The sequence below is a fragment of the Polyodon spathula genome, chromosome 9, assembly GCF_017654505.1.
Source record: "Polyodon spathula isolate WHYD16114869_AA chromosome 9, ASM1765450v1, whole genome shotgun sequence".
Taxonomy (NCBI): Eukaryota; Metazoa; Chordata; class Actinopteri; order Acipenseriformes; family Polyodontidae; genus Polyodon; species Polyodon spathula.
Window position 1 is genome coordinate 25455647 of NC_054542.1, and position 25386 is coordinate 25481032.

Consider the following 25386-nt stretch of genomic DNA (forward strand, 5'->3'; position numbering starts at 1 on the left):
ATATTTAACTGTTTTGCCCCTGTTAATATATGGAGATAGGTACATGTGCAATTCATACAAATACGCAAAAAATGCAGTAACCGTAAGAAACCCGTGAGAGAAATGATGAAAAGGTTTGAATATAGCGTGCCTCCGGTCTGGAACAACAGGTGAGAATAATGTGCAAGAGAGATTAATGGAACCTGTATCAGCGCTGTACAATTAAATGTAATAATTGGACGTTCTTATTTTTAGATCTATATATCAGAAATCAAGTAAACAAAATAAGCTAAATATTTACTTAAAATATAAAACTCAAGCGCAAAGAAATAATGTACCTGTAGCCTTACACAACTCTTTTTTTTTTTTTTTTTTTTTTTTTTGAGAACGAATGCACTTGTTTCAAAACCTCAGTTCTGTTGAGTGTATGGGGAAAATGCGGCGGCAGGCGTCGTGGTACCGGTGGGTGTGTGGGTAGATAATAGCGACCCCTCACTTCTAAATATAGCACATCACCACTCATTACAGCTACCAAAAATCAACCTCACAAAGAGTTAATTAATTCAAACATTTATTAAGGTATTTGGAGTACCCATAATTGCATGACTTCAATTCTGGCAATTTCCTTCCACGCTTTTCTTTAAAAATGGTAGGTACACCTCACACATGATGCACAGCATTGTGAAAAAACTACAAATCCCAGAGTGCATAGGTACCCGCAGTGTTAAAATGAGAGGTGAATTCCTGCTGCACTGAGCTTGGTATTTTGAACGCGTGTATTATATACACTGTATTTTTTTTTTAAAACATTAGCTCCTGTCAGTGCAGAACTTAGTGACGTGATTCAGGTGAGTATTCGATCGAACGGAGACACTTGTGGGAATGTTAGGAATAAAGTTGGTTCTTCTAAGACTGCCTTTGTGTACCTGTCGCCTTGGTAACGGCGCTGTACTGTAGGTGACATTTTGGTTGCAGTTTTTGCAGTTTTCATTTCTGAAAAACAATGTCGTATGATTCCAGAGGCCGTTACTTTTTCCTTAATTAATAGAGACATATAGCTTGCCTGTCTCGTTGAGGCACCAATAATTCAGTTTTTAATTTTAAAATAGTGATACCTGTTTTAAAGTGACTTTACTATCACCTCATCTTGATGTTTGGAGCTCCTTTATATTTTCGTCTGTGTTGTCTAAAATGACTGATACGGGAGTACAATATTATGTTCTGAACTGCACCTACAATGTCTTTCTGTCCATCTCTGATTCTGAAACTTCAAATAATTAATTTCCATTTCTAGTTCCATATATATATATATATATATATATATATATATATATATATATATATATATATATATATATATATATATATATATATATATTATATTTATTTTATTTATTGTTATTATTTACAGTATTATTTACAGTACTTTTTTTTATTATTATTTTATTTGAGCCTTGGTCTTGTAATGTACAGTATCAATCTACCCTCTTGTTTATTGATACATAAGATGGATCTTTTACATTCTCGTTAGACTGGCCTGGTGTTTAAGAAAAAAAAATGTAGGCGGATACATTTATTTTTATCTTGGGTGATTTGGTTTCTAAGTTATGGGATTGAAAGTTTTCAGAGAGTTCTAAATATGTTTGTGTTCATGCACTACATATATACCAGCTTCCTGTTGTTCACCAGTTATCTAACTACAATGAAACAATAAACAGTGTGTCTTCTCAAAATACTTTTAGTAAAATCACCCTGCACTGTGTGATTTCCACTACTAAATGAGCATTGGCTTTGAAAACACAGCAAACAACAATACTTTGATGTGAAAAATAAACTATGGCTTTTACATCATTTTCATCGTTTAGATTGCTTCAAATAGAACCGGGAGATGGATAAATATGAAGTTGTCAGAATGATTGGCGAAGGAGCTTTTGGAAAAGCTTTCCTAGTGAAAACCAAAGAGAACAATGGTCAGTGTGTCATAAAGGAGATCAACTTCGCCAGGGTAAGAAGGCTCTTCGTCGCATCTAGAATGCATTACATTGCTTAGGCTAGTCTGCCACATCTTGTCAAACATTGTCAATGTCATCCATTACATGTTCAGTCCTATTCATTTTGTTTTTAATCATCACATTGTAAGCCAGGGTCTCATCCCAATGGAGAGATTAATCCTTGTCCAGACATCGATGTGCAATAGACACTTTCAGCTATATCTTGGTGCAGGCTATATCTTGAGAGCCATTTGCCTGTTTTATTTACCCTATTCCTCTTGTAAATCTTTTCTGAAAAGTGAGCATCCTCCACTGTCTATATAACACCCTCTTTTCAATCAACCTCCATCCACCACCTTGCAGCAAGCCTCGTTCAACCAATTTAATATATTTTTTAATCATTCTAAATCTTTAGCACTGGCAGTCCTGCCAGTCCCAGAGTGTAGCTTCTACTGATGAACGCGTTCTTGCAATTAGGTGTGTGTATGCATTACTAAGTAAAGCATTGCAATTCATCATGTGGTCAGCCTAGCTTTCTGACATTCCATGTGCTGTGATTGTAATGGTGACTGCTTTTTCATTACTGGACTGACACCTGTAATGCTTTATTTAAATTACTGGAGTAGATAGGTTATTAACAGCATGTCTTTTTTGCAGATGCCTGTTAAAGAAAAGGAGGCTTCTCGCAAGGAAGTGACACTGCTGTCCAGGATGAAACATCCAAACGTGGTCACCTTTTTAAATTCGTTTGAAGGTTTGCCTTGATGAAGTTTTTTCCATCACATAAATTCTTTCTCACAGAGTATTGAGCATTTTGCGTATAGTGCAGTAAAAAGGTATGTTTCAGTATACAATGCTGTAACTATACCGAAGCAAGTACTTATCATCAGCTATCATTGTAGATACAAATTGTTTTAATTATAAGTTGCTACTTATAATTATCCCCTAGTATTCTAATAGTATTTGCACTTACTGTAACTGTGCTGTATTTAAATCTTGTTTTTGCAGTGTAACCTTGTTATGCACAGTAACAGCTATACCTCGCCTTGGATAAAGGCATCAGCCAAGTAACCTAAAAATGCTAATATCAATAGAACCAGTGCATGCACATACAGTGGGTCCTCATAATCACATATTAATCCCACAGTAAGGGAAAGGTTAAAAATATTTGTAAAAACTCTGTAGCGGCTTATAGCCAAATGCAATCTGAAATGTTGAAAGGCTAGGAATGTGTTAAAAGTTGTGTGAAGATTGGTGCAAAATCAAGGCAGTTAGCATGTTCATTTTGTGGAGTATGACGGGCAGATAGACAGGCAGACAGACAGACAGACAGACAGACAGGCAGACAGGCAGACAGACAGGCAGACAGACAGACAGACAGACAGACAGACGGCAGACAGAGAAACAGGAAGACAGGCATGTAGACAGACAGAGAGACAGGCAGACAGATGATCGTCAGATAAGGGTCCTCATTTTTTTAACCACGACCCTAATAAAACAGCAGCCCTGTTAATTATCTTTGTGTTTTAGAGAAAATGAAGCTATACATAGTAATGGAGTACTGTGATGGGGGTGATCTAATGAACAGGATCAACATGCAGAGAGGGCTCCTGTTTGCAGAGGCTCAGGTAAAGTGGGATCGGTGTCATCTGCCTGTAGCTTTAGCTCAGGATGGACAGTGTTGCATTTCAGAATTATACCATTTCAGTGTTAACCGACTATTTTCCAAAGACAGATAACGCTTTAGGAGCATGTGCCAGGTGAAGTGCTCTGGTGATGTCATTGTAGATGATTTTCTGAGGAATGGGTTATGATTGTGCATGTGGGCTTTTATATCTTACATAAATGTTGCTTAAGAGGCCATTATTGATGCTAGCTGCTCAATATTATGATTTGTATTTGTTGGGGATATTGAATGATGTGAGATTAATTTGTAAAGCCAGGTTTCCCTTGCTTTATTTTCTCTCCAGATTTTAGATTGGTTTGTGCAGATCTGCATGGGATTGAAACATATCCACGACAGAAAAGTCTTGCATAGAGATATCAAAGCTCAGGTAATGGGGTTCAGTTTTTCATACATTTATAATAAATAATGATTGCTATTACAGCTATGGCCAAAAGTTTTGCAATACCTACAATTTTAGGATTGAGACATAACTAAAATAAAAAAAAGCTATTTCAAAATGTCAAATTCAATATGTTAACATAACATTATTCAGCAGGTTTCATTTGACTTTGAAGCTAAATTAGCTAATTCTGTAGGCTGATGCAAAACATTTGGCCATTGCTGTAGTCATTAATGACCACCTACTTGGATAGTTAACTCTCTTTAAACAGTGCATATCTGTCCTAAGAAAATAGTATAGTAAAAGCATAGCAAAGTGTTATAAAGCATTGTGAAAAAGCATTGCTAAGCAAGCATAGTAAACACAGAATTATGGTAAATAGGGCTGGGTATCGGCAGTGTCTTCACGATACGATATGTATCGTGATATGAGGGTCATGATACAATGTGTATCACCATATGAGGGTCGTGATACGATATGAATCACGATATGTGGGTCATGATACAATACTTATCACGAATAAAGCATGTTTGTCAAACATGGCAAACTATGGTAAATGCACAGTATAGCCATAGAAAAGGCATGGGAAAACTGAAAAATTGAGTTAAAAGCCCAAAGCAAAGGCGGTAGTGTTTTATTCTTCCAAGTACCGGTATGACAAGACTTCAGATGATACAGAAAAACTAAAAAGGAATTTGATGTACTGTAAAACAAATATATACTGTACATGTGTGGCCACAAAAATAGAGACCTGCAACCTGCTTCCAGCCTCCAGTCAAGCTGGAGTCAGGGGAGTCTGGTGCAGTATTGAAAGTTTCTGTAACTTGAGCCACGTTAATGGGTCTGGCTCATGACACAATGCTTTGCATACGTCTTCAAGGTTGATCCATCATGACCCGCTTGCTATCTGAAATTGTGCTTTCTTGTTGTATTCTAAAAACTCATTGAAGGAGGTTGGTCGTTGCAGCCACTGAGTTGATGGTCAAGCCCACTATCCTGCCCCTATCACTGAAATCCTTCTGCATTGCCTGTTGCTGCTGAATAGTTCCACACAACTCTCACACAAATTATATAGGTCTAGTGGATCACATAAAACTATGGTACTTATCTATTTTAGTGCAATTCATCGGTGTGTGTCTTCACCATAATCTGCCATAGTTTTGTGAATTTATATCCACTGCAAATTAATAATATCTTTTTTTAACATTCATTTTATTTTATCTTTACAGAACATATTTATTGCCAATAATGGCATGACAGTAAAACTTGGAGATTTTGGAATTGCAAGAATGTTAAACAAGTAAGAGTTTGCTTTTGCTTTTGAGGTTATGTGAGGAACAACTGGAATCTATTAACAACTGGAAGTCATTTAAGGCTGATTGACTCCGCAAATATTGACCTATTGTATCTTGTGGAAAGTTCTTGCCTCCCTCCCTCCCTGTTCTGCCTCCTTCATTCCATCTTTGAGCAGGGATAATGGCATTGCTGTGGTGTGTTACAAGATCAGTGAAGCCAGGATGTCGAGGGCATTATTTGAACAAGGGAGTTCCATTATTACCTAGGTAATGTCAATAATCGTTGTAGTCCACTGAAAGAGTTCACTTTGAGAGCAGGGTTTGAGCGTCCGTGGCAAGGGGTGCCAATAATTAAGTTAGTGTCCTCTCAACGTGCTTATTTTGCTGATCCGGGAGAGCGGTGTCCAATTGGTGTATAAGAACTAAAATCCCTTGTGCCCAGCATGAAGTGCAGTATAAATGCACATTCAAGCAAATAGCTTGGCAGAAGTGTCAGGGTGCAGCAATATAAATATTTTATTTTCATCCTTTGCAAGAGGTTAAAAATGAAAAGACGTGACCCTTTCTGAGTGCTCCGTCAAATCAATGCTTTTGTTTTAAATGTGATACCAGGTGCTTTACTGATCAGTCACTAACTAGAGGAAAATTAAGCAAACATGGATATATTGAACTTCATGCAGAACAGATTTTCAGTATTTATTTCTTACTAAATCCCCATTCTTGCTTGGAGTTGGGAGCTTGCTTAACGGCTTCACTGCCAAGGCTGGAGTCAGCAAGGTAGGGCTCAGTTCTGCCAGGCTCAGCCCATGTGACATATGGATTTGTTTCATTGTATATGTATTTCTGAACTCCTGTAAAGGAGTGTTATCTGCACAGATATTGTTGCAGTACTGTTAATTCACCCTTACAGTGCAGTAATATCGTACTTGCTTGATTGGAATGAAATCAGTGTACCAGTCCTCATGCTATTTAACGTATTTCATTTTATTCACCCTTTCATAATAGCACAATGGAGCTGGCACGCACGTGTGTTGGAACACCATACTATTTATCTCCAGAGATCTGTGAGAATAAACCATACAACAATAAAACGTAGGTACCTTTCTCTTTAAGACACATTTATTTTCCATTGCCTGAAACCAGCTTTAGTTTGTCCTTGTTTTTATAATTAAGAAGCGGATGAGCCTTGCAAAGCTCTGGCACGCATTCAGACGACGATTGTTATTGCTAGCGAAGATAAGGCTCTGAACAATAACTTCTAGCCTTTCATTGTTTAATGTGAGGGGAAAAAACACTGTGTTATTTTTATTTTATTTCTTCCCAACACAAAAACACTACAGTCAAGTCAAAGTACAGTTCCTTTAGTACACATAAGTAGCATTGCATGTTTTTTTTTAAAACTCTTAATATGAATGACCTGAATTTTAAACCTTTTAAAGCTGTTTTAAAAAATCTGAAAATAATTGTCAGTTTGTGAAAATCTTTTACTGAAACAATTTTAAACAAATGAGAAAAGTACACATCTTTTAAAATTTTAAGTTGACAACTTGATGGTGTGTAGTTAGGGCTTCTGATTTGTTGTGTTTTCCTTCAACTTTTCTACTCTCCTTTAAAAATGTTTTGGATACCTGTTAAGCCATTTGTGTATCTCAAGCACAACTGAGAAATGTGTTAACAGTAAAATTAGTAAAGATTAATAATAAGTTGTTTTTGTTCTATGAAACAACTAAATGGGTTTTTAAATTGTAAGTCGTACTTTTTCATTTCAAAGCAGAAGCGCCCCCTCTTTATTAATGTAAATAGTGACAGAACAATTGTAATAAAGTGTGTCCAGCACAAAATACTTTATTTTTCATTATAGCTTTAATAAAGATTAGTCACTTATTAACATGTTGGATCTCGTTTGTACGTTCTGCTTGTTAATCAAAAATGAAGGCTTGGCCACTTTAAAAGCCAATTTAACACGTTTCTCAGTTGTGATTGAGATACACGAATGGCATAACAGGTATCAATTGAATTCTTAAAGGAGAGTAGAAAAGTCAGGGAAAAACACAGAAAATCAGAACCCATATCTGTAGTATACATGAGAAATTAATTTGGCAGAACAATTAAATGTTAAAGAATGTCTTTATTTGCTAGCATATTTGTTCAAAATTTCTTCAATACATTTCTTTGTAAAATGACAACAAACTAAATACAATTTTGAAAAGGTCCAGTAAAAAAAAGCTGAATAAACAGTCTAATAAAAAAAAAGAAACCAATGCCTTTGAAACAGTGAGCCAGAGAAGGTAAGAGCTGATGCAATGTGGTACTTTTTAACCAGATCCAATTTAGATACTGCCTTGGAAATGAAGAACCTTAAAGGATATGTGCAATTAGGGATCATATAGCTCTGCCATATAGCTCTCTTATTTCTACATAATGATTAGATACTGTGGTCTCCAAGTGGCTCACCTGGTAAAGGCTCTGCAGTGTGGTGTGCAGGGTGAGTCATACAGTCAGAGGAGTGAAGGCAGAGTCCTGGTTGTGTCTTTGCTGGGGATTCCACAGGGAGTGTTGCATTGGCTCTAGTGATCCCACAGGTTAGAGAGAAAAAACCGACAGGGATTGTTCTCTTCACTGCGTTACAGCGGCCCCTACTGGCCAGGCGCCTTATGAGCTCAGGCTCACCTGGTAAAGGCTCTGCAGTGTGGTGTGCAGGGTGAGTCATACAGTCAGGTGAGCGAAGGCAGAGTCCTGGTTGCGTCTTTGCTGGGGATTCCACAGGGAGTGTTGCATTGGCTCTAGCGCTCCCATAGGTTAGAGAGGAAAAACCATCAGGGATTGTTCTCCTCACTGTGTTACAGCAGCCCCTACTGGCACCCGTTGAGCTCAATGAGAACACCGGCAGGACCCTTGTCCTTCAGATGCCTGTAGCTCTCTGTATAGCTTCTGGGTGTAAAGAGGCAGTTGGCTTGGCCTTGGCTTGGCTTGGATCAGAGGACGTCCACTGACCTGCAGTTCTGACCTACAGTAGGGATTGCTGTGATGAAAAAAAATGGGGACAAAATAATTAGGCAGACCACATAAACAAAAATAAATCACTCCAGAAATTCATCTTTTAGGAGTCCTTTCAAAAGCAAGTCACGACATGAATATACATATAACACAATGAACCTGTTTACAGGGATATTTGGTCTCTGGGCTGTGTGCTGTATGAACTCTGCACTCTGAAGCATCCAGTAAGTAAGATCTTTGAATGATGATTTTACCAGTTCATGTACCTGTATTCAAACATTGAGGCAAAATATTTATGATTTGCAATCGGTTTGAGTAGGAATTGTTCTGTAGGGAGCCACCCTCAATTGAGTCGCACCCTCTCGGTCAGAGGTCAGTTAAGGCCATGTGGTGGAGGTCAATGAGCCCCACCAGAAAAGATAAAGCTGCTAGAAGGAAGTAGGGAGGAGGGGGATAAATTACCTTTGTTTGTGGTAAAGGCAACACTGTTTAAGAGGTTGGTTATGAATTAGCAACGGAGGATGTAGTCCCTAGAACTGGAGCATCCAGCAAAGGAAAAACAGAATCGTTAAAGAATAATTCCCATGAACTATTGAGACTCTTAATTTATTTTTAAAAACATCAACAATACACCTACAGTGAGGTAATTTCATTGCTTTGGTGTGTTATGAGATAATAGTGGCAATGTTATTTGAATAAGGAAGTTCCATTATGACAGGAACACTCCACAGCAATTCCATTATCAGTGCTAGACCTTACATTTATTTATTTACCATAGTCCACTGAAAGAGTCCATTTTGCAAGAGCAGGACTCCTGTTTAGTAAACATCTATTACATTGTTGTCATGCACTTATCTGAATAGGCCCAGCAGATTCTCCATATTAGATCCAGAGCACAATATTAAGTCTTGTACATAAAGCATGACAATGGAGGCTCAAGCAATAACACTTGAGATGACTACAGTGAGATGAATGTTTCTATTGTTTCAGTTCGAAGGCAGTAACCTACGCCAGTTGGTGGTGAAGATCTGCAGGGGACACTTTGTACCGGTTGCTCCAAGATATTCCTACGATCTGCGCATTTTAGTGGCACAGCTGTTCAAAATCAGCCCCCGGGATCGCCCATCTATTAACTCTGTTCTGAAGAAACCCTTCTTGGAAAAGCTCATAGCAAAGCATTTAAGTCCTGAGGTAACGTGTCGCTCTTTTTGTTATCCTGGAGCTCAGCATTTGAGGGCTAGGGTCAGGAGCCAGCCTGAGCTCTACCACTGCACCCCTCCCAGGGAGACTTTTTATTTTGTTTATACATTTATTTATTCAGTTTATTCATAATTACTCCCTGGGACTTTAAAGTCTTATTTTCAGAGAGGCCCCAGGGTAAATGGCAGCAGCATGGAATAAATCAAGAGTCACAATAGTCACTCCAGCCCAGTTAGAATGAAGGCTGGAGCAAAACTACCATGACTATCTGTACAGGACCAAACAATATGGGACATTGAGGTTATTGCTAGCCCATTTGTTTTTAAGCTATTATATTTCACACTCTAACATAACATAATAAAATATATTTTAATATCTGTGGATATATTAGGAGAGACAGGCAGGCAAAAAGTGGAAAAAGTTCTACTTCTTGTTTTTATTTATGTTGCTACTAGTTCCTAGTGCAATAAAAAGGGGGCCATGTTTGCATCTTTACAGGATTGGCACTTTATAACTTAGCCCCTTTTGTAGACATCACATCTTTGTATGGCTGGTCCATTTATGTTAACTTGGCTGTTTCTGTACATGTGAAATGTTTTTGGACAGAGAAATAGAGATTACATTAAAAGTACAGTATATTCAAAAAAAAAAAAAAAAAAAAAAAAAAAAAGTCCAGGGATTGCACTTTAAAAGAGCAGCATAAAAATCAATCAAGTTCACTTTAAAAGATTTGAAATGAAGAGTTAAGCCACTCCACGGGCACTCCGCACTGAGGAAAATGACCTTGTGCCAAACATAGTTTTACATTTCCTGAGAGCAGGAGGTAGCGGCTGGCAAGATCACATTTTGAAATGGTTCATCTCCCAGTTAAATGTTCAGGCACCATTGCGTTTGATTATGAACTCCTCATCTCCACTACTTGATGAACAATTCAAAACCAGCTTGTCTGTGCAGGAAGGTGTGGGAGGAGTCTAACCTTTGTCATCCACCCAGCCCTATAAATATGTTCCAGCAAGACTCCGGTTGATGCAAGATCCTGACATCAGTGTGTGAATATTATAGCAGGTATTGTGTTGTTTATACTTGTATTGTCTTCTTTATTTCCAGCTGATAAAAGAGGAATTTAGTCACACTGTCCTGCACAGGAAGAAGCCCTCAGCACCAAAGCCTGTTGGACATGTTTCAACACAAGGACAAGGTACAGTCAGGAAGACTCCAGTAATTCAATCACACTTCACTTCAAAATCAAAATTGAATGCGATCAAGGAGATGTGAAAGTTGCTCTTAAGTTGTTTTAGTGTGATTAAGGGCACATTAAAATGTCAATACCAGTCAACAGTCTCATTTTAAGAAACATTTGATCTATAAAATAAGACTTACTGGTATATCAGTTTAATACCAGTTTAAGCATTTTTTATTTATGTGTTGGGTGTAAAAATAAATGTAATTTTTGTTTTGCAAATGCACTTTTGTTATATCATTTAACTTATGTTTAACAATAAAAGCATGTGTGCAGGTTATTTCAAACCCACAGTAAAACCATTTGTTCAATAAAACAGTCCATAAAACCATTTACTATGGATGAGCATTGATTGGCCAAATAGCCTCCTCTCATTTTTACATTTTCTTATGTTCTAACTGTATGTCTCAATGGCGGTTTCCTTGTGTGGTTATTTACACGTGAAGTGGCAATGTGTGTGCACATTCGGGAGAACAACTCGAGAGGATCAGGTTTCTGGCCGAAAATAACGTTCATTTTCACAAGGAAACCCGCATTTCACGTGAAAATGTCCACTGCTCCCAATCCAGACAGCCTTGGGTGGATATACGTGGAAGGTGTCTGGCACAGATCTCTATAATCCTACGTCTCCTCTGGTTTTGAGCCATGGTGATCAGCAATAGCTGGCTTGGACAGATTCATTATATACCTCCGGATGAATTATTTTCTTTTTTCTTTAATTAATAAGTAATGTGATAAATTAATTGAAATATTATTCACTACTAACGATATGCCACCCCGCCAATGGACATTTGAAAAACAATTTGGGCAAGAGCAGTAAAACACATTATTAAACAACCAGGCACGAGACATTTACAAATCACAGCTTTATTACAGGAGCTTAACACTGTGCTTTAAACAGTTTCACTCAAACAAGATGTCACCTAACAACCATGGATTTCTAGGTGAGATTCTCTCCTGTACCTGTTCAGCACGAGAAACAGCACGAGAACGCTACACATGGCTTTGCATATCGCCCTCCTCCTTTCCACTTCATTTGTATGATGTTGGGTGAAAAGAGTATCTTCCCCAGTAAAATAAACTGAGCCCATGGAAACCCGAAATGCATAGGGGAAATGCATCCATTTTTTTCAATATCCCTCTTACCTTCTTTTTATAGAAGCAAAGGTTCTGAAGTCCCGGGAACATCGATCAAAGGCAAGGACCCCAGAGAAGCAGCGCCCACAGCCGGAGTGGAAATCCCCTGCCAGGAACTACCAACTAGAACACAAAGTAATCCACACTGATGCTTACCTTAGTGCTGGGGTGAATGCATGTAAAAGGAAGTACTGTGGACTTTCACTACAATACCGCTGACACTATGCAGACTATAGTGATAAGAACAGCAAACACACTTTGCACTTGTGTGATGTCGTGGAAATTCTAATAAAAGGAAGAGAGACTGCGAGTTCCAAATACACAGGCCTTTATTTCTTAAGTTTGCAAACATACAAAAGCAGACTAGTTCCTTATATAACTTTAACACTAGTAAGTTACTAACATTATACATATACATTAGCCAACCATAACAGAACAACTGAGCATAAGAGCATCCCATAATAATGCATAATTATGTCTACATTGTCACTGGGACAAAAGCAAGCTTAATCACGGGGTAGATGGTTGGGTGTTCATGTAGAAAGTCACGTACACTCAACCAATTGTTCTACTTTAACAGCTACAGTTCCCTAAAACTGCAGCGTCTGGCAGCTTGCGGTTACTTCTCCTTTTTACTAGACAACTAGACAATTCTTTATATAGCAATTGTTTTGCTAAAGCCTATATTGTAGAAAAAACAACAGGTCTTGGAAAAGTACAAGTGCAAGTAGCTAATACTCTGCCATGTGCCATTTTCTACTACAGTGAACAGCTGGATAAATAATGGAGGCCACTGTACAGTATTCATGTTATACCCTGAAGACTACATGCTTTTGTTTATGGTGTTTCAGTACGTAGTCATCTACTGGAACTGACAGGCAGTGTGATACATTTAGTTGAACTGTTAAAATAATTAAAATATGACCTTCCTGGCATGTTGCATGCACTGTTACAGATGTTAGCTTTGTTACACAAAAGGTGTCAGTTTTAATAATCTAACAGTGTTGGTATTTATATCTGGTGATGTTTATTATATATATGGTGGACACACTGGAGACAATGGAGAATAACTTGAACAAAATTAGATCAAATTATAAATGAATAGCCTAGCCTTCCACTACAGTGCTGTAACTGTTTCATATAAGCATTTCAGAGGGAGCTGTGTTTGATAGTCAAATACTCTGGGTACTGTAAATGTTTTGCCAAAGTACCTGGAGCCAGTTCCCTTACGACAATTATAGGTACTTCACAGCACACCTTGACCTTTATCTCCACAGCTTGTGTACCCTAAACCAGTGTTAGTGGAAAGGCCTATGCCCCGCCAGTTTGGCCAGTATGGGCACTACCACGCACAGCTCGACCTCATTCATCAGAGGCTTCCTCCACAGAGCCCTCACTGTAACGAGAGAGCAGAGGATTACCTACGAGACAGACTGCACAGTCCTCAGGCTCACCAGAGGTAACTTACACTGAATGTCAGATTTAGAAATACTAAAAGAAACTTAGAAAGTTCAATGGCCGACTGTTCACCCAGAAATCTTTTCAATGTCTTCATTGCTGTCGAAATGCTTGTCATTACACTGAATGTCAACAGAGTTTTGTTGAAAATAACTTTATCATCTTTCCTTTGTCTGTCTTTTTGATTTAGAGTGCAGGGTCACTGTGGGTAGCCAGTACAGAGCTGGAAGGTTTTGCAGTTGTTCAGAAGGCCTTCCATTCACCCATGAGTACTAATGTCCAATTGGTCCATAGAGGCCTTATTTGAGTCTTGGATATGTTAGCACCTGCCAACGAAGCACCTGCTGACAGGCATTTTCCATGACTTAAAACAAGGAGAAGATTTTATATATAACAGAATACATGTCAGGGATGCTATTGGCATAAAGAAAATCCATCAGCATTGTGAGGGACAGTCCATGGTGCTCCATATGGCAGCTATACTGTCCAACCCATTTATTTTTCCATGCAGTATCACTTTGTTATAACAGGTTTATAAAAAAAAAAATAGGAAAACCATTACTTAGTCAAACTTGATTGTAAAGACAGCACAATTGTGAAAAGGGGAACGTTTTTTATTTCCAGTTACTAGAATCTGCAAAAAAAATGCTGAAACAAAATGATGACTCATGTTTCAAGCATTGGAACACAGTATCCACATTCTTTATTACAATCCACCACATATGGCATGATAATAAGATACTAAATATGAGTTTGTGTGGTCAGTGGTTTACACCTAGCCTTCATCCTGTTAAACCTCAGAGCAGCGGTAGTTTGTGTTCTCAATAGCACAGCGACCTCTAGAGAACAGTTTTCATTATTGTATTTTGGCCAGTGGAAACGGCTGTAGTGTGTTAGAGCCCAACAGGCAAAGATATTTCCTGCAGGTCAGGAAAGCCTTATCATGTCTGCCTCAGTTAAAATATTAGAGAACAGGTTGTATTTATTTTTGATCTGTAGTACGTCTATTGATTTCTAAGGCAGTCCTCTTTTGTAGGCCTGGGGCAAGCATGTGATTTATGAGCACACATTTTATAAATAAATAAATACATTTCTTCTTTCTTCTAGAAAAGATGTCATACACAACGAATACCTGCAAAGAAGACAAGAAGCGAATCAGTACAAAATTAAAGTTGAAAAGCAGCTGGTAAGTTATAGTTTCCCTTAAATCTTCATAAAACATACATTTTTACCGTAAGGCCACCATAATTGACGTGGGTTTATTTAGCAACAGCTTTTTTTCTTATGAAGACTAATTAAACTGAGGGCATTCTTTCCCTCTGTGGACGAGTTTTGAAAAGTCCATCTGGAGATAAATGAGGTGATACATTTTCATCATGAAATAATCCCAGCCTATCATTTAATGGTATGAGACAAAGAGCACTACTTTAGAAACTATTTTTAGTTTTCTTTGTATAAAATGCTGTAGAAAAAAATAAATAAATAAAAACAGCAGTGGCACTCAAACACACTGGCTTATTCTTTAATGGAAAGATAAACTTGTTTTCATTGGAAACTGGGTGTGTTTGAGTCGTTGTTTTACTATATAGCACAAACCCTTGTGAAGTATGTACCAAGTCCATTCCACTTTTTATTAAGCCTATAAAGAAAGGATTAGGTCAATGTTAGGATAACTATTAAGTGTTAAACTGGGGGGGATGCAGGGTGTATGTAAAGTATGCAATTCAGGGAAAATTAACAACAGAGCAGTCGAGTTACCTAAATACTAACTTTGAGCACGCCATATACTCTGGTATGTCTTATGTTTACTTTTTTTTAATAAAGTGGATTGATTTTGCTTGTTTAAAACACAGAAATGTGTTTTTTTTTTATTTATTCTAGCAGGCATTCACTGGTAGATAACGACTTGAAGTGTCCAATATTAGTTATGATAAGTATTTGATGTCTGTGTGACAGGGGCTGCGTCCATCTACAGGAGACGCTTATCACCACTACAGGAGTCAAGTGCAGGAGCAGCGGGTAGAATCTCCAGGAGAGGCCCAGAGACAGCAAACTAGAAAACCAGGCTCTGAAGAGGTGAACATGCTTCATTAGACCAGGCTTTCATGGGGCTCCCGAGTGGCGCATCCAGTAAAGGCGCTCCGCACAGAGTGCAGGATGTGCCCTATATCCTGGAGATAGCAAGTTCAAATCCAGGCTATATCACAGCCAAGGAGTTCCTAAGGGATGGCACACAATTGGCTGAGCGCTGCCTGGGTAGAGAGGGCTTAGGTCGGCAGGGGAATCCATGGCTCACCGCACATCAGCGACCCCTGTGGCTGATAGGGCGCCTGTGGCTCTGCAGTACAGCCACCTAATCTGTCATTGGGGGAGTTGGTGGATGAGTTGCGAGTGGTGAGCCGAGGATCCAGAATAATTGTGCATACTAAATTGGGGGGGAACAAGCTTTCATTAGAAGAAGGATGAGTTTAAAACCAGGTTCATTTCACTGACTGGTATAAGCCACAGACTCACCTCTTTTACAAGGAGGTTTTGTAAGGCACACACCTATCACAGTACCATATAAAAAAAAAATAACCTAAAAGCCTGACTTCACTTTATATTATGATTCCAGTCCTCTTGTAATATAAAGTTCTGTTATCAATACAATCCTCATTAACGTCTATTTGGTATCCAGTGTACTGAGCTGAGATAGTTGGGGGTTTCATTCTATTAATCAGGAGCTTTGTCAGCAAATGCAGGTTTGCCCCTATCTCTCGTTACTCTTCTTGTGTTATAGTGATCTGGCATCAATAAATAATGTCATCACAACAACTCAGTAAGATCTCCATTTCACAAGCAAGAGAGAGAGACATTATTGTTTGCAGTCCATTCTCTTCTAAATCAAGGTATGATGCAGAAGGATGACATGATGTGGTATTGGTTTATGCTACACTGGTTCTGCGAGGGCGGATAGTGTGAGAACTGGCCTCCACCTGTATAAACATAGTGCTTATGAAGCAGTCAAAGTGAATCCTCACCCCCTCCTCAGACATGTCAGGACATTAGAGGTTGTTAAACACCAAATGCAAAACTTAATGCAGATGAAGCTCGACTGGCAGTCTTCCAGTGCAAGTTAAAAACATTACACATCTCTCTTGCTTGAATGTGTCTTTGGTAACTCCATAGGAAATTCTCCTTTATCTGTTAAATAAAATCTTCAATTCTATACACCTCTGACTGCTTTGAAATGGACTCAACACAAACTCAGGCTAACGTCACACCTTCCTGTGTGGACAAAGTTGTTCCATTTATTGGGACAGATGATTACATGCACATCAATTGGGAGATGGGGCATTTGGCAGTGGTTTTACCACTCAGAAATCTTGATGTCCCTGAATAGACAGTGAGTTGGACACTGAATACATTACCAGTCTTGGCAGTCACCATTTTGAGATAAAAGCAGATGCTTGTTTATGGCTTTTAGTATTTTAAAGAGCTTGATTATGTCTCGTCTAAACCTTTCTGTTCTGGGCTAAATAGGAGAATATCTTGGCTGGTATTAGTGGTGTCTAATTGGTGTCCTTTTTGTAGACCAAAAATGAACTCTGTATTCTAAGTGCAGTGCATTAAACAACCTCATTTTGATTTGCACCTTGCTTACCTGTACCCTGTGTTCATTTTTATTTTACTCATACACATTGCTTGGCTTTTACTATACCCTTGTATAAAGGCTTTCATGTATCATTTCCTGGCGGCGTATAGAGAACACTATTGGGTTTGCAATATTAAAATATAATTCTGTTTATCTCATTCTATATTATTATATTGAGTGCATATATTTCCGTTAGGTGTACCTGAAACAGCTCAGAGAAATACGTCAGCAGTATCACAATGATATAAAGGACATTAAAGTCAAAGCAGGAGAGGTAAGTGTCATTTGTTTCCAGTTTTGAAAAACTAGAGTGTACTTCTGAAGGTGGCAATTTTGCTAAAATAAATAAGTTAAAACAAGCCTGCACACAAAATAATACAACTGAAGCTTAGATAAACCAATGCTCCCACCGCTGTAAAACATGAACCTAAGAACATTGCATCTCAGTTGGGCAAGACTGGGGCAGCGACTTCAAAAAAATATGGAAGTTTAACATCAGAAACACATTTTCATTTGAACCCTTAAAGGCTTCAGCAACACAAGGCAGCTTCCCTTGAAATCAGCAGGTAGTGACAGCGACAGCATAGCAGACTTCATAAAAAGCTGTACCTGTGCTCACAGTTTATTGATACTAATTCCTTGTCACAGGGATTCCTCCTGGTAGTTTTGAATACGTTTTAACAACCTGTGGAAAGTGGAATAAATATTAGAATTATATATTTTTTCTTCTTTTTTCAATACTGTAGGTTCAGCACCCAGTGAATGTTGAGACATACATAGTGAAACAAGGGAAACCAAGTGAGCTGCCTGTCAGAGTCCAAGTTGCACAAGAGAGAAAGGAACCAGTCCAGGTAACACAAGACCGATCATGTAGATTCTATTTTTTTTGTTTTGTTTTGTTTTGTTTTTTTAATCTTCACTACACTAAATATTCTTTTGACTTTTACCCAGGACAATGACGAACGTCTTAGGCAAATCATGTTTGAAAACCGACAAGAAAGAAAAGCACTAGAGAAAAAATATAAAGCAAAGGTAAACTTGATAACATTTTTAAGAAATAAAATGTTCATAATTCTGCTGCAATATTCTTCCCGGGCCGCATTGCATTGAAGAGTGGTAAAATGGATCCTTGTTCATGATTTACATTAAAATCTGTGGGGCGTGTTCATAGCATGGTATCCCACCCAGTGAAGTGCCTAACATTTAAAATAACAAGCCTTGGCACTTATAAAATCTAAATATAAATGTGTTGATATGTGTATGCAAGTAAGCTGGTCTCAGATAAACTCTGTGAGCCCAAGATTTAACACATTAGTTATTTAAAGTCTTGAGTCTCAACAGTCTTGAGCCAACAACAGGCTAAATAACACATCTTTAAATAACTTATGAGGTCAAACATTTTGAATAGAGCCAAGTATGTGCTTTTTTTCCTTCACAGAAAGGTGTAATGTTTGAGGTTCCATTGGAAGAAGACCCAAAGCAAGAGGAAGAGGTACCAAAACCCAATTTAATAACCTAATGGACTCAAACAAAACCAGGGCCACTCAAGCTTTTTTTTCACAGTGGGCCGCAGTGCTGTATCACACTTTAGCTTGTACTGCTGCTTCTCTAGTTAACAACATCACTGATTTCATTAATAGCTCCTTTCTTTGCACAAGACATTTGCCTGGTCGATGTTCCTTTAGCAACCCACCTTTCGATTCTGGTCTAGAAGTTGGTTGCCACTCATTCAGATCATAGGAAAGACATTGGGTACCCATTTTGTAGAAATGCTATTCTATGATAGCAATGCTGTATCTGTTGAGTTTTTATTTAAAACTACAAGACAAAAACAAGGACACCTGGTGGCATTCCAGGAATCAATAAGACATAGATTTAATTATTGGTTGATTTTATTTTTCATGTGATTGATTTCAGGAGATTGATTTATTGAACCAAACCCTAACCTTTAATGATGGAGACAACCTAAAACAAAGAAACTGGAAGAATGTCAGCATACAGGGCAGTTTAGACATTACAGCAGGTGACGAGGCAGCACCACACAAAGGTGGGTGTTAAGGACTATAATGTATTATTTTATTTAAACTTTATCCAATGTATTTGTTTTAGGCCAGGCTTTAAAATATGTACAATTTTAAATGCATTATGTTCTTAACTTACCTGGTGATAATACAGGTCCTAGTTTACCCAATGCTATGTTTATGAATTGCAATACCTAGTTGGATCAGCGGGGGGCAAAGCAACTCAGACGGTACCCTAAACATACAGTAGATGCCACTTATTAAAAACCTATCAGTTCCCAGCAAAAAGTTGTCATTAACCAAAAGTTGCTAATAAGCGAAAAGCCCCCATTTTCAAGTGTATTTATGTGGAACGATATATACTGTTGTTGTACAAATATGGCACTGAAATAAATGTTAGTATTAAAAACATGCAAAACACGAAATACCCAAACATAGAACTGTTTACTTAACACGTGTGTAAAACAAAAAAAAAAAGGAGTAGGTTTAAATAGTACTACACAATGATGTACTACAATTGTCCTTACAGTGAGTAATGCAAACATAAAAATGTGTTGTACTTACAATCAATTCTAGAACACACTTTTAAAATAAGAAATTGTCAAACGTTGTCTGCTTTTTACAATGTGCCACCTTCCACTGTAAATCCATCTCAATTTTGCGTGCAGCTTCGTAGCCAGTTTCAAAGCCATGATTCTGCCTCAGTCCGCCAGAAATACACAGTTGCGAAGCCAGTGTGTTATAAAAGCTGCATGAAGTATGCGCATAAATCATGGAAGTGCGCTCTGTAGCACTGGCAACTAGTAATAAAGTTGTCAATAAGCGGCGTGCAGTTGCTAATATCAGAATTACATTAACATTAAAGTCTATGGGATGGGATTGGTTCCTGGGAAAATATTGTTAATAACTGAAAGTTGTCTTTATCAGGGTTGCTAATAACTGGCATCAGCTGTAATTATACAGTTGTATTTAAGGAAACTTAGTAACATCATTAGACATACAGTTCCTTTGGTGATATATTGGCCAGATATTATTTGATTGATTCAGGCTATTACTGGTCCCACAAATGTTGCTGTCCAGATGTTGATCTAGTTCTCCAAGTTTTTTTTTTTTTTTTTGGTCATAAGGAGCCATGTTTTCTGACAACCACCCCTCATCATTCGTGGCTGTTTCTTTGTTTTTTTACTCTGTTTTGCAGAGCCCTGCCGCACAGATGAAAATCTGGTGGAGAGAAGCAGCCCAGTAAACAGGAAACAGTGGAATCAAGGACCCCCACAGACGCTGCTCAATGCCATTGCTGCCATAGAAGTGACCTCAGTCTATCCTAGTATGACGGGGGATGCGCTTGGTAAGATTCTGTTTGAGGAGAAAGTGGTTCCAATTGATTTTATATAAGACTTTGGTTTCAATTTAAATGTTTAACATTGTGATGGAATGTCCAGTTCCTTCCCAGTGCTGCTGATGTCACATGCAGTGACGATGATAAACAAGCCTCACTCTTTCTCAGGACATGCAGCTTCACTGGATGAAGCCGCTGCAGAGAACAGGAAACAATGGGGAGCAGTCCCACCTGCAACGCTGCTCAACGCATTGGCAAACGCTGAGCTGGTCTCGGGCACACTTACCGACGACCAACGAGGTATGACAGCTCTTGCAATTTTCTACCATTTATTCATCTACACTCAGCAAAGGGAAATTCAATTTAAAAAACACAATATCATGCATTTATTTTTTCATTAGAGGAACTAATGTATTTTTACAGAACTCTGTGAGCATATATGGTGTGCTAGAGGTGTGAGGTACATTAAGGCTGGTTTTCCAGACACTGATTAGCACTAATCTGTGACTCCTGTACCATAGGAAAAAATACTACAGCAAACAAAAGGGCACGGCACAAGCAGTGTGGACAACGCTTTACAAGTAATGGTAATTCAAATATGGTTACGTTAGACTGAACATATTTTGATTCTAGCGGAAATAGGAGGTTCAGTTATGTAAACTGCAGTCTGTTTGACATAAGGAGAATGTAAACATTGCTTTTGAGAGTCACGCTGGGATTATGTTAAAATGTTCCAAATGTTGTACTTGTGGACAGTTATTTGGATAACAGCACCATAATTGAAATGTACCCCATACCTTTTGTGTACTCTTCACAGCAACCTTTAAACCGTGGAGCCCAAAAGAAGATGACGAGGCGGCCTCCGATATAGACGTGGATGAGGAGCGACTGGAGCCCAGATCAGACGATGATGACACGTATGTCCACTCACATCTGGTTTCTGTTCTCTCAAAATCTGTAGTAAATCAGTGGCTATGCTTACAACAAAAACAGAGGTAGCACGCTGTGATAAATGTGTTATTATTCCTGGAAAAAAAAACACTTGACCCTGTCCTTCTTTATTTTGACATGGGTTTAAAACCCCACCTGTGGGTCTCATTTTCTGGTAATTGAGAAGGGGCTATACTAATATTTCAAATGTCATGTATAGTAAGAACCGTACCAAGATATTTAATGTGCATTGATTAAAAATTGTGTTTACAATGACTTTTTGAATTATTTTAAGTTGAAACACAATATGTCTGGTAAAATATGTACGATTCCTAACTCCAAACCAATTAAATGAATTCAAATTCCACAGTTACCTTACAGTGTTGACTTCTCAAGCAAGGAGGAGTTTAACATTACTAGAAAACAATTTGAAGAAACAAAAAACTGTTAGTGTTACACTTGCTGCTTGGTCATTTAACCTGGAGGGTGAAATTGTCCACACCCCTTCAATGGCTTCTTTCATGCCATTAGCCAAGACACTGCTTCCACTATTGGATCACGTGCTTTCAGACAGTGGCATGCAAGACACTGCTGAGGTGAAATGACCCAGGAAGTGCAAATGCAGACAGGTAACAGATGCATAATGTGTGCTATAACATGTTTCTTTCAAAATTGCACGTTTGACACGTATTTAGCTGATGGAATTGCAAAACAGGTATCCTTTATGAAAAAATTATTCCTCAGTTATGATGCAACTCTTTTTGGTACCAAACCTGGTATCTTCAACTGCATCATTTACAGTTTATTTGTAAATGTTCACGAAAATACAGTGCCTATAGAAAGTCTACACCCCTTGAACCTTTTTCACATTTTGTTGTGTCAGTGCCTCAGAGTTTCATGCATTTAAATGAGGATTTTTTTCCCACTTATCTACACACCATACTCCACACTGTTAAGGGGGAAAAAGTTTTTTGTGAGAAAAAAATTCTATATTAAAAATACAAAACTGAAACATAATTGGATAAGTCTCCACCCCCCTTTGTTAATACTTGGTGGAAGCACCTTTGGCAGCAATTACAGCTGTGAGTCTGTTGGGATAGGTCTCTATCAACTTTGCACACCTAGATTTGGCAATATTTGAAAATTCTTCTTTACAAAACTGTTCAAGCTCTGTCAAGTTTCTTGGGTAGCATTGATGAACAGCAATCTTCAAGTCATGCCACAAATTTTCGATTGGATTTAGGTCAGGGCTCTGACTGGGCCACTCAAGGACATTTACCTTTTTGTTTCTTAGCCACTCCAGTGTATTTTTGGCTGTGTGTTTTGGGTCATTGTCATGCTGAAAGGTGAACTTCTGTCCCAGTTTCAGTTTTCTTGCAGAGGGCAGCAGGTTTTCCTCAAGGACTTCTCTGTACTTTGCTCCATTCATTTTCCCTTCTATCCTGACAAGTGCCCCAGTCCCTGCCGATGAGAAACATCCCCATAACATGATGCTGCCACCACCATGCTTCACAATAGGGTTGGTTTTCTTTGGATGATGCACTTTGTTGGTTTTTTTTTTTTTTGCATACTTCAAACAGGATTCAAGGTGGGCTTTCTTGAGTAATGGCTTCTTTCTTGCCACCCTACTATACAGGCCAGATTTGTTCTCACATGCACACTTTGACCAGTCTTGGACATAAAAGCCTGTAGCTCTTGCAAAGTTGCCATTGGTCTCTTGGTAGCCTCTCTGATCAGTCTCCTTCTTGCTCGGTCATCCAGTTTGGAGGGACGGTCTGATCTAGGGTCTTGGTGGTGCCATACACCTTCCACTTCTTATAGAAGTCTTGACCGTGCTCCAAGGGATATTCAAGGCCTTTGATATTTTTTATACCCACCCCCTGATCTGTGCCTTTCAACAACTTTGTCGCGGAGTTCTTTTGAAAGCGCCTTGGTGCTCGTGGTTGAGTCTTTGTTTTGAAATGCACTACCCAGCAGAGGGAACCTACAGGAATTTCTGAAATTATCCTGAAATCATGTGAATCACTACAATTTAACACAAGTGGAGGCCACTTAACTTGGTGTGTGATTTTGAAGGTGATTGGTTACATCTGAGCTAATTTAGAATTGCTATTACAAGGGGAGTGGACACTTATCCAACCAAGCTATTTCAGTTTTTATTATTAATTAATTTTCTACAAATTTCTAGAATATTTTTTTCACTTGGAAGTTGTGGGGTAGGATGTGCAGATAAATGAAAACAAAATGCATTTTAATTCCAGACTATAAGGCAACAAAAGGTGAAAATTTTGAAAAGGGGTGTAGACCTTCTATAGGCACTGTATATATGAGGGTGTAACTAAGGTGGATTTCCTGTGTGTGTTGCTTTTCCATGTTAGGAACTTTGAAGACTCGGAAGATGAGCTGAATAAGGAAGTTGCCGAGTCCATGAAGAGCTTTATGAGCCCTGCGGAGGGAGAAGAGCAAGAGGAGGAAACAAAGGAGGTCCAGCCAGCTGTTCCTGAAGAAGAAGAAATGAAGGAGGTCCAGCCAGCTGTTCCTGAAGAAGAAGAAATGAAGGAGGTCCCAGCAGCTGTTCCTGAAGAAGAGGAAACGAAGGAGGTCCCGCCAGCTGTTCCTGAAGAGGAGCAGAAGGCTTCAGCAGAAGGGGACAAGCTCACAGAAAAACAGAAACAGCCACATTAATGATTCTGCACCTGAAAGTGGACTTGAGAGCAGAAAGTTACAGTACAGTAATCGTACCATAGTACTAAGTAAGGGATAAACAAGTCAGTGTTCAACTGGTAAAAGTAATTCACTGTTTACGTGTGCCGTTTACAAGGATTATTTTCTTACTGATTCAACATTGAGTTGTTTATGCCACTTAAAACAGGTCTTGTTCGATAATGAGATTCAAATGATTGTTCATTTGGTAATTGGATTTGGATTTTGTTCTTTTGTTTTGCTTCTGGTAAAATGTTTGTCTCTTGCATTGTGGGAATGTTGTCATGAGTTTTTAAGTTAGAAATCCCACTTACACAGAAACAATTGTCTATTGTAAGTGAAGGTAGTATAGTGAGGACTAGGATTTAGATGTAGAACATGAAATTGTCATTCAAAAAATAAAAATGCAAAAAACAAAGCAATGTAAACCAGAAATGGAAAGTAAAGTTATTGATTGTTTGCCAAACCTAAAACAGATGAAGACTTAAATATCATTGCCAGCGATCATTTTTCATACTCAGGCAAACTGTAAGGAGGGATGTTTATGTGGAAGTGAATTTGTAATTATGAAAACTTTTTTTTTTTTTTATGAAATTCTAAACTGAAATCGTAAGCCCTTTTCTAAGTGTTACGTTTGAAATGTGTAATACTATAATTAACTAATTGTTGAAATGACTGTTGCATAATTAAATGGCGTTCGCTTTTCTGTTGAATTGTTCTGACTGTGGTGGTTTCGTTGACAAATCAATAGTTTTCTATGGATTTGTAGCAAACTGTGGATTTGTTAATCAACAATATATCTGCTGCACTCCCCTTCTCTTCAACGCCACACAGCCACTTTCAGTTAGAAGATTCCTAGAATGAATCAATTAAAAGTTCAAAGGGTGACATCACATAAATCATTTAAGTAGATCTATTACAGTACACCTTTAAGGCAAAAAATGAATTAGATATTAAAGAAAGTGATTTGCACACATGGTCTAATTAGCATGGCCGGTTAAGCTTAACTTGCATTAGACATTCTACAAATCTTCAGGTAACTTACACAAGCAAACTAAGAATAACAATAACCTTATTTTGGCAATAACATTTTAGATTTACAAAAATTGGAGTTCTGCTTACTTTTTTTCTTAACAGAAGCATGTATACTGGTGCTACCACCCATGTATGAAAAAAAAAAAAAAAAAAAAAAAAAAAAAAAAAACATCTACACCAGTCTTTGCAAGAAAAAAAGCTAGGTTTTTTCGATAAGAATTTGGCCTTAACCATTACTAGGATCAGACGTATTACATTTATCAAAAGACCTATTTACAAATGTTTCAGTCATTTTGGTTGTTTATCTCTCCAAAATGTGTAAATTTGTCTTCGGCAAACACAATAGTCAAAGTTGAAAACA

At 38.1% G+C, this 25386-nt stretch overlaps 1 protein-coding gene across 1 annotated transcript; it reads left to right on the forward strand.

The window, feature by feature from the left end:
- Window positions 1-686: 686 nt before the first annotated feature.
- LOC121320556 (serine/threonine-protein kinase Nek5-like) lies at window positions 687-25175 on the forward strand. The gene is made up of 23 exons (XM_041258981.1): window positions 687-827; window positions 1845-1984; window positions 2628-2724; window positions 3501-3598; window positions 3941-4024; window positions 5266-5336; window positions 6337-6423; window positions 8498-8552; window positions 9319-9519; window positions 10636-10726; window positions 11928-12040; window positions 13183-13364; window positions 14471-14549; window positions 15320-15439; window positions 17194-17271; window positions 17744-17848; window positions 17949-18029; window positions 18436-18489; window positions 18915-19044; window positions 20217-20366; window positions 20526-20657; window positions 21175-21274; window positions 23666-25175. The coding sequence occupies exons 2-23, from the start codon at window positions 1868-1870 to the stop codon at window positions 23970-23972; spliced, it is 2532 nt and encodes an 843-aa protein (XP_041114915.1). The 5' UTR covers window positions 687-827; window positions 1845-1867; the 3' UTR covers window positions 23973-25175.
- Window positions 25176-25386: the final 211 nt, after the last annotated feature.